The following is a 10,786-nucleotide window of genomic DNA, read 5'->3' on the forward strand; positions in this document are numbered from 1 at the left end:
AATGTCATGAAGAGCTGATTTAAATATAATTTTCCTCAAAAAATTACGTGGGCCATTATTTTAGAAAGGTTACGATATGTTAAAATATTTCTATTATTTCTATGCTGCCTGTTTTCATTTTATACAATTAAGCACAAATCATTGTTATTACATTTTATTATGTTCCTGTTCCCGTCATGGTTTTCCCCCTCATGAGTCATGTTTATTGTTTCATTCTTATAACCATAGTAGTTTGATGTAGAATAAGAGAAGTGAATAAAAGTTGTTCCATCTCTTGATTTATTCAAAGAAATTCAGTGCATGTAATACAGCAGTGTACAGCTTTCATCAAAGGCAATTTTACAATCCAACATGACATTGTTCATATAAAACATAACATTTACCTTTTTAAATCATTTTACGTTGATGAAAAAATGTACACTATTTACATATCATTTAAAAGGATTGTCTCTTAATTATAGTGTTATCTGGTGGACTTAGTTTATGGCGTAGTTTATATTTAAAAAATGATTGTTCTATCCTCTTTTTGCAGGGCTGTTAGTACATTTACTGTACTAACAATCAATGTCCAGTTTTTAGTGCATTAGTATTTATTCTCCCTTGCGATATACAATATATTTTCCTTCATTCACTCTTTGCCTCATAAGGTGCTAAATGTTCATGGGAGGATGTGAGCAATAATTTTGATGGAGCTTCCTGGTGCAGTGAAAATTGCTGGGCATGCCGAAGACAAAGAAATAGGTGCGTAACAGTTTGAATGACGACAAGGATTCAGTTCTGTTCAGGTTAAAGACAGAGGGAACAGGGATTTAGGAGTCTGCTGCTGTCAAGGGGCTTTGAGGACACTGGGCTTCCAGTCGCTGTATAGAGGGAGGTCTCTTTGGGGTTTTGGCAGATGAGGGAATGTCTGTGAACACAATGGGCCGTCCGTCGGGACAAAGTAAGACGCTGGAGTCTGCCTCACACTTAGTTGTTCTGCCGGGCCACAGTGCTTCGGCTGGACTGGGCCTCAAGCCAAGGCCACCGGGAGACAAAACGTCTGCGTTCACTACCGCCATGCCCGCCTGACTCATCTTGATCAGCATGTCCAGCGACTGCTTACGGCTCTCCAGTGAAGCCTTCAAGGCCTTCCTCTCATCGTCGTCCTCTTCTCTCTCCTCCTCCGCCTCTTCGTCCTCCTCTTCTGTCTCTGTGGTGTTGTCTTTCAGACTCCCGTCGTCTCCCATGCCCTGCTCACCGGGGACGACTGTCTCTGTCACGTCCTTCTTGACGGACAGGTCAAGGGGTCCTTCGCTCTGGCGGGCTGTCCGCTCCAGTGCCTGGTGGATGTGGGAGAGCTCACTGCGGATCTTGCTGAGGTGTTCCCAGAGGTGGCCTTGAGCCGGGAGGTCCTCTTTTTCGAGGTGGGAGATCTTGTGCTCGGCCTCCTGGTACTCCTGCAGGGCCTTAGAGAGGTCATTGAGGAGAGCGGCCACGGATTCTGAAGCGCCCTCACCTGTTGCTCGAGCTCCCTCTCGACCGTTGTTTTTTCCACAGTGAGCGTGGAAGACAGATTCACTGTTGGGGCTGGTGGGGGGGTCATGGTACCACTGGGCTGCAGGTCGTGTCTGAGTCGTACCACTCTGTAAACTGTGAGGAACAACAATATTTGGAGAGTCTTAGTTAACTGCACCTTTTAAAACGATCACAAACAGCAATAAAGCTAAACGTATTGTTCATAGAAAGATTATCCATATTATATTAAAATGCCATATGACAGTTTCAACAAAATCGTGATAATTTCAACAAATCTTAGTCTTACCTGCTGTGCAGAATAAACTTGTCCGTTGCCATGGTTAGAGGTGAAGCATTGTGAATGTTCTTTAAGAGGTCCAAGGTGAAACCCATGGTCGGCTTCTTCTCCATGGGGGCCTCGTGGCTCCCCAACGGGGCCCCTGTCCTCTTCAGGCCCCAGCCAGCTTTAGTGGTTTCCTTAGCCGTGACCTGCAGCCTGTCCCCTAACCTGTGGCCAGGATCCGGGGACTCTCTTTGGGGCGAGGCCCAGCCAACAGGGGAGACGTTGGACGTCCCCGGCCGCAGGGCAGGCACTTTCCACAGGTTGACTTTGGACTGGTACCCGGGGAGGGGGGTGGGCTCCAGGCTGTTTGTGGAGGCCTTATGCCCTTTGCCGGACTCATTCTGAGCCGAGGCTGTTCCAAAAGTGTGCTCGCAGAGGAACGGGTAGTACAGGCGGGGAGGGAGGAGGGCTCTGTCCGTGTGAGGGTGCGTGCTGGAGGCGGGGTGCATGAGCTGAGCGGCCGACGCCAGGAAGGGAAGCTGGGCTAGCTGTGAGTTGTGGGCGGTCACATTGGAGGCTGCAGTGGGGATAGCCGAGTTCACGTAGGAGAAGAGGCCGGGGCTTATGGGATAGCCCACCCCGAGGAGCGACAGGTTAAGTCCAGTGGGATCCTGGTAGTCCACCAGGTTGGGCGGTGGAGGGTAGCAGGGGATTGAGCTGCCCACCCTGGACTGAGCGCCTTCAGACTTGCCTTTTGCGTGGCTGGTGGTCAGCAGCCGCCACTGCTCCGACAGCAGACCGGGGGCCGTCAGGCAGGTCTTGGACAGCTTGTATTGTTTGAGCTGGGCCTCCACCTCTATGGAGCGGGCCCTCAAAAGCTGGTCCTCAAGGGAGTACATATCAGCCATGAAAAGTTCAGATTCTGGCCGTTTGCCCCTCTTGGCGTCGGTCTGACTACTGATGCTGTTGCTGGAGCTCTCTCTCGTCAGCCCGACAACCTCATCCGCTCCTTCTACCCGCCCACCCTCCTCCTCCTCTTCTGCTCCCTGGCTCTCCCTATCCTCTCCTTCCTCCTCCAGGGATCTCAGCTGCTGCCTGGGTCTATCCTCGGCCCCGGTCGCCTGCTCCGGTTCGTCTTTCCCGGGTGCGTGGATGCCATGGGCCTGCTGCAGCGGTCGCAGCTGGTCCGGGTGCAGGATGTTTCCCTTTTTGTAGGGCCAGTCTGACTCTATGAGCAGGGATAGGGAGTTTTTACACAGGCTGTACTTCATGTGGTTGTATAGATGGGACTTCTCCATGCATGTGAAGGGACACTGGAAGCATTTGTAGTTGTAGGGTTTGCCCCATGGCCGTGGGATATAGTGTGGCTTCTTGGGCTTGCGTTCCTTGTGCTTGCAGGCAGATGTCACCTTACAGCCGTCGTCTTTAGACATGGTTGACATGAACTCTGCTATGTAGGCGGTTCAATAGGTTGAGTGACTTACTGGAGAAAAGATATGTTTTTTTTTCCTAGACAAACTTTTAGAATTTGGTTTGGTTTTTGATGGGACACATTCTATTTGTTGTGAAGGTTTCCTTTGGCTTTGATGAAGTTTGGTTGGATGAACAACATCCTCTCTTTCTGCGTAAGGAAAAGGGCCTGTGGAATACAAAACACACATATAATTGTTTTTAAAGTAAAATTCTTCAAAACAGAAAAATCATTAGTACCATCAACACCCATATATTTCATTTCTTAAATATAGTCTAAAAGTAAAGAAAAGACCGCACACTCATAGCCCCGATGCAGGATAATTTATTAAAGGAATACCAACGTTTCGACTCCTTTCCCTTTCTTAAATATAGACCTATCTTTCTTAGTAAAAAAAAGAAGGAAAAAAAGTGAAGACATTATTCCCCACTTTTGTGATCCTACCCAAGATTTCTTCCTTTTATTTTCTCATCAAGAATATTTCCATACCCGATTGTGGGTCTAAGGACAGGGGGTGTTGTTTTGTTTCATTTGGCCCTTTGAGACTGACTGTAACAGTGATTAAGGACTATATACAAATATCTATAATGTGTTCATGTCTGAGACGAGGTCGGAAGGTGTTAAATATCAGCACGCACATACTGTGTTATTGTGTGAGTGCGTCATATGTTGTCTGCATAAGCCGCGGGTTGCCACTAACCAAACTGCGGGAGGCCCACGCTGTTCTGTTCTCACTGTACCTGCCACTACTCATTAGTTCCAGTGCAGTACCAGGCACTGGCAGGGCCCAGGGCTGGGGGGCAAGCAGGCACTCCCAGGGGACACTGCACCTGTGCAGGGGGCCCCACTCGCGGGCCTACGTACACGGGTTCAGGGCTGTGCCCCTGGAGGCCGGCTACAGGCAACGCATGGCCAGGGTGAGGGTTGCGGAGGACGGGCGTGCAAGGGTGAGGGGAAGAATGGGTGTATGAGTCCTGGTTCTTAATGAGAGCCTGGCGTCATGCCCACGGGGCATCATTAGTGCCAGGGCTGGGATCTGGGTCAGGACGCAATTGCCCGAGTTCAACTTACACCCCTGTACTCTGCCTGGTCTTACTTTGCTTTTTAGAGTTTTGGATGGAGAATTCAAAATGTTTGTTTCGTAATGTAGTCTGGACTGAGAAATAATTTGCGTTTTAAAGCATTTGAAGTTCTGTGTGAGATCATTTCCCCACTTTTTCCATAACCGCTTAGACTGACTTAACATCCCGAGTATCTAGAAATTCTGAGTTTAAAGAATTTGGGAATCCAGCTTTGTAACAGTTCCCTTTTAGAAGAAAGTCTTTTTACCATTAATAATTCATAAGAAGGAATGCTTTTATATATATACACACACACACACACACACACACACACACACACACACACACACACACACACACACACACACACACACACACACACACACACACACACACACACACACACACACACACACAGTATATTTGGCCCTATATATACTGTATATACAGTATTTATGATATAAATTATTATATATTCATTGCAAACCATGCTGTGTAGATCAGAGTTTTGAATTTTCTTTTTGACACTCTCTCTTTCTAGAATTGTTTCTCCTTTATCCATTTGTCTGTCTGTCTCTCTTTGGTTACAATAATTGCACCACATTATTTAAAATAAAATCCCTCTCTAAGCCTCCTTCAATTTAGATGAAAATACCCACAATTACATGATTTATTTTTCTCTCTTTTTCGATTAAAACACAGAAACTTTCTGATCTCTCTACTTTAAGCCAGGCCGCTGGGCTTGCCCTGTGGGGAGAGAAGATGTGCGTCCTCCTCAGAATAAAAGACCCTGCTGTGAGGCATTTTATTTTCTCTTTTTCCCCAGGTCATTCAAAGATGAAAGTGTATGATTTTCAGGGTCCAGACTGAGAGAAAAGAAATGTTCCCAGCCCACTTTCTTACCTCTCACACACACACACTGGCTTGCCGTTTGAATATTGTACACTGCATATCTGACGAGATGACTCTTTATGACAAAGTCTTGGAATAGTTCTAAGAGTGCACCTGGACACTTAAAGTAAGTGGATGTGCGTGCACTATCTTCCTTATACTACAGTTATAATTCATAGTGGATAGGAGCAATAGAAGAGGCTAAAATTCAAATTGTTCACAGAAGTGTGGGACACTTTCAGAACATGTAGGATTTTCCAGTGTAGATGTGGTCAGAGATAGTGGATAACTGCATCCACCACGCTATCCTCAACATGATGAGACATTGTGAGTCTAACACGGGATGGCAGGCTGTTGACCACCCAGTCTCCCCATTGGCCCTTCGGAATTGGCCCGCTTGTAAACTGACCATTTGATTGGCTAACTTCTGCACCCCCTGAGGCTTTGACCCAGGTTCTCATAATGGAGCCTTAACAGCTGCTATTAGGAAACCAATCAATAAAAATCATTTTTACAGTTCATTTTTCCCTGGACACGTTATCAGCCACCATTCCATTCACACCCCCGCCCCCCTCCCCACTGACGGTGCACTTTGCACCCCTGACACACACACACACACACACACACACACACACACACACACACACACACACACACACACACACACACACACACACACACACACACACACACACACACACACACCACTGTCCCATAGTCCATAACTGCGTTGTGTTTAAAGCTTTTAGGCTTCACGATCAAACAAGCCTAAACGCTTGAACATCTATTGCGTCAATGGAGAAGGGTCAACTCACTAAAAGCATCGACTAGTTACAGTACAGGCAATAAAAACACCACCAATGACAGCCTACAGGAGCAGCAGTTGCTGAAACAGGGCAGATTTTCCCAAAGCATCCAGTGTCAGCTATTGATTTACTTTAAGTGAAATGTCTGATATCCAGAATTGTGTGATTCATACACTGCTGACCTGTGGGCTGTAATTGATATTGTTTACAAGCTACAATATTTAGTTATTCTTCTTATTATTTATTTTTAAATCAAAATCTTTACCTGGGAAGATGAGTGATGATTTATTTTGTCCGTCCACAAAGAAAGATCCTGGAAGAAATAATAAGAAACGGATGTGGCTTTAATGATTTAGTGATGGCATAAAATGTAATATAAATAATTTCATACATTTTATTCAAACATTTTCAATTAACAGCAAAAAAGTGTATTCTTGAATACAAAAAGCTATTGTGGTTCAACTGTAATTCTGATTAAAATGTATCATGAAACAGCTCTTTGATCAGGAAATCGTGATACAGTATGTTACAGTTGGTAATCAAAGAATCTCAAAATTGTGCAAAAACATTCAATCATAATAGATTTCAATATTTAATAGATTACATTTGTCACAATAAAATGTACTGGGAAATTACAAAGCAAAATACAAACTTCAGGCAAGTTTCACAAGATTTAACCTATATTGTATTTGCCACGATAACAACTTATATAAAACTGATTCTGATTCTAAGAATTAGAATCAGAATCAGTTTCAAAACCTACAAAACATTAGTTGAGTCATTAGTAGGCTACATTTAGTACCCGTTGGAAATAAAACATGAACTATAGTCACAGGCCTCCATGTCTTCATTTAAACAACACATAAAAAAAGTAAAATGTTAAATATAATATAATATAGTATAAGAATACAACTTAAAGAAAAGTTTACAATGCTATACATTGTTCCAGCTTGGATACAGTCAAAGTATAAGAGGCAAATAGATGTGATATTCATTCCTACCTGGACTGTGTCCCCAGTGTATCTGGTTGTCAGTGCTCTGTGTATAACGGTACAATGAAGGCAGTGCGCATCCCGCTCAGATGGAAGCGCGACAGCGACTGTGGGAGATATATATTGACTGGGAGCGTCGCCCCGAGGCATCATAATACAGCAGCTCCCCCCTCCCTTCCCTCCCTGGATGCTCTAATGCACTGTTTCCCAAACAGTGGGTCGGGACCCACCTTTGGGTCGTGGACCAATCTTTATGGGTTGTGAGTAAATATCTCTTTTTTTTCTGTTTCCTACATTAAAAAGATTTTAAAAAGTTTTAACAGAAACAATCACAACTTTTCATCAATTCAAAACAATGACATTATTTTTCAAATGTATTTGATAAATACAATGAAAGAAATACAATGAAAAAAAATCCATAATTAAAGTACTGAAAATAGCCGATCTACAAGCTAAAAGTAGCCTAATTAACTAATACAGTTGCAGTCACATTGTTAGCTGTAACATGCTGTCTCCAGTGGCATTCAATAAACAGGATGTCATTTTAAATTAATTGGAATTCTGTATTTTCTTTTATTGCGACCTAGTTACACCTGCATATGGCTAAACTCATTTCTGTCAGATGTAGCTGCAATAACAATTATTTCATGATAATTACAGTAAGGCCTGAGTTAACACGAGACAATTTATTAAACATAGAGAACAGGATAGGCTACTTTCTGAGTCTGAAATGGCAAAAACATTGCAGTGATGACTCCTATTGTATTGAGTGTTAAATTCGTCCTTTTGTGCAACTTATTTAGATTAAACATCTATTAATTTCCTATTTTCAATGCAATTGCACTTCTTAAAATAGATTAAAAAAGGAATTCTGAAACAAGCTAATTTACTGTGAAATGTTTCACAGCTGTTTTGCACTTGTTTTAACAAAAGTAAAACAATTTAACTTGATTCCGAATGAATGTCTTATGAGCATGTATATTTTGTTTCCATACTACCCTAGTAAAGTGGTTTAGATTTAGTTTTTATTCAAACTGTACAACATTTGGTTGGGGGGAGGACTAGACTAAGGTCAGACAAGGAATAATATGTCCCTAAAATCCCTGAAAGACATTTGAAAATGTATGGCCCAATTATTTTAGACTTAGTATGTTTGTGCTTTGAAATTAACTATTTTCCTATCGTACAAACATTTTATCAACTCACCACATCATGAGTACGAAGCCAACTCATGCTATATTACCTGTCAACACCTCTCTGTAAGCAGCAGAATTATCATTGTTAATTCAATTCATACTGTAGTTACATTTGTGCACTTTCTGAGTGGATAAATGAACACTGAGGGCTTTACTGTATGTGGACCTGCTCTGTCAATAATAAAGAAAATAGGCACAAAAATAACCTTGCATGTTAACTGCCGAAAATACAATGCCAATTCAAGAGATTTAAGCTGTCAATGTGCGATTCCTCACATACGTATGCCAGTTTGTTTGACAGTTACGCTTCCGGATGAGAGAGCTTTCTTAAAACCCTTTTGTCTGCGCTGAAGCATGCAGTTAAACATAGTTGTTCTTGTCCGACGACACATTTATGAACGATGAATATGACAGATGACAATGGCAAATGACCATTGTCATCTGTGAGACATTTTTTTGCTTTTTGTACTTTTACGTTAATTGTAATTTTTCATTGGGTGAGAAGAATGGTGGCATGTGCACGGCTTGTACACGTCTCATAGCACTTCCAATATCTTTACGTACGCAATTCTGTCTGTGTGTGTTTCTTTGCGATGTGAAGTGATGTGCAAACACTTTATTTAAATGTTATTGTGCATTGCTTTGAATTAGCAAGCAAGATGTCTGGAGTGGAAAATGGACCTGTAAACTTTCAGTGTTAAATTAACACTCTGGATCCAGTTTCTCCCTCTCTCTCCATTCGCCTTAGCTTTCTCCCAATCTCCGCTCACTCCTTCACTTCCACCCCCTCTCACCTTCACTCCATCTTTCCCAATCGTTTCTCTAAGCCCGTGGCTGGCTCTGGGTCAACTCTAACCATTCTTCGTTTTTTGAGCACGCGCATTCGCAAGAGGAGAGGAGGAGAGGCCCCTTTGAGAAATGTCAGTGTCCGTGTGCTGGGGGAGTGGAGGGCCCTTCACAAGCCATCAGGCCTGCTGTCACACTGCCACAGCCAAATGGGGAGTGACAGGCCACTCCATAGGGCCTAACCATCTGTACCAAATGTGACAGCAAGGGAAAAGAGGATGTCTGGCAAATCGGGAGGAACGATGGCCAGGAGTGATGCGGAGATGAGCGGGAGGAAAGTAGAAAAGAAAAGAAAAGCATTTTTGAGAGAGAGAGAGAGAAAGCGAGTGAGAGAGAGAGAGAGATCCTTAACTTTCTAAAGCAAGGGCACATGGGAGATGATGTCAGGTTTTTCCAACGGAGCGTTAAGAGAAGAGAGAGGAGGCGATATCTCTGCAACTATTGGAGACACTTGGGAGGCTGTGTCAGCTCCTCCTGTTAAGTTTAACTGTGCGTAAGTGGTCCTGTTGTAACTCCATGTCAATACTGCCACCTCCCTAAACCTTGTTATCGCCCAATCTACAACTCTGTTACGGAACGAGGGTTGGGAAACGAGAATCTTGGTACGTGATCTATCAGCCTAGAGATATATGGTCTTGTGGGAGCCCTCAAACCTGACATGGATATTATATTCCCATGCTAAAATCATCTGCACTTTTGCTATAAGGTGCTATACTTAACCTATGTCACTTAATGTTATGTTGTCTTGTCTCTCATCTTGTGTCATCTTGTTGTTGGCCCGTTATAGCTGCGGTTTGGGCCGCGGTCCCTGAACAGAGACAGTGGAGCGGGACATTTCAGGAAGGGTCTGGGATGCATCAGTCAGGAGGACTCGCCGTGCCGAGTGCAGAGCTCTCCCGGGCGAGTTTGCGAGAGTTTAGCGTCCTTATGGAGAGGCATCTGGGGAGGCTGACAGGAGCACTCTATTATGACTCAGAGAACAAAACTGCAGGGCTGATCCAACACCACTGCCAGCGAGATCCAGCTGTGCCGACGCCTCGTGACACACCACACACACATACAAACACACACACACACACGCATGCACACACGCTTGCCTAAAGCACATAACAGTCGCATGCACACGCTCAGAAACATGCGTAATTTCAGAGAAAATGTTAGTACACATGTTTACACATGTGTTAGTTAGTACACATGTGTACACTACAGATCTACATGTGTACTATACTCTCACAAAATAATATGACCATGCATCGAGGATATGGTGTAAAACAGAGGGATGAATAGATGGATAGAATAGCGTAGAATTCTGCATAAATGGAGGACAGACAGGACAAGAGAAGGGCTAAATGATGGCCTTTGCCCAGGTGACTCTCCTGCAGCCTTTCTCCTCCAGTGCCTGAGTTTAGGGCCTGGGGTGGAATAGCTAACAGCTCCTCTCTTAGCCTGCGCTGCTGGGCACATTAAGTAAACTCATATCGCTCTCAGACACTATTAATTATTTACTGCCCCCTCCTTTCTTTCCCTCTTTCACCTCGTTTTCAAAGGAGGAGAACAACTCTTCCCAACTGCCTTTACCAACACACAGCCACAGAGGGAAAGGAAGGAGAGGGGGGGCATACTACCAAATGCCGCCGGTGTCATCTTTTAGTATACTTTATCCTCTAATGTGTTTTAAAACTTAAAAACCATCAGTAATGGCTTGGGATATGTCTTTAATATGCTAATAATATTCTTACATGGTTG

The 10,786-nt window shown here is 43.8% G+C and overlaps 1 protein-coding gene across 1 annotated transcript; it reads right to left on the reverse strand.

Annotated features, from left to right (window-relative positions):
* Nucleotides 1-809: 809 nt before the first annotated feature.
* Nucleotides 810-3,210, reverse strand: prr35 (proline rich 35; the record flags this gene model as incomplete). The annotated part of the gene is made up of 2 exons (XM_084078593.1): nt 810-1,629; nt 1,802-3,210. 2 exons carry the CDS (start codon nt 3,208-3,210, stop codon nt 810-812), a joined length of 2,229 nt encoding a protein of 742 aa, XP_083934719.1.
* Nucleotides 3,211-10,786: the final 7,576 nt, after the last annotated feature.

The sequence above is a fragment of the Gymnoscopelus microlampas genome (assembly GCF_963454915.1).
Source record: "Gymnoscopelus microlampas genome assembly, chromosome: 14".
In the NCBI taxonomy this organism is placed as follows: Eukaryota; Metazoa; Chordata; class Actinopteri; order Myctophiformes; family Myctophidae; genus Gymnoscopelus; species Gymnoscopelus microlampas.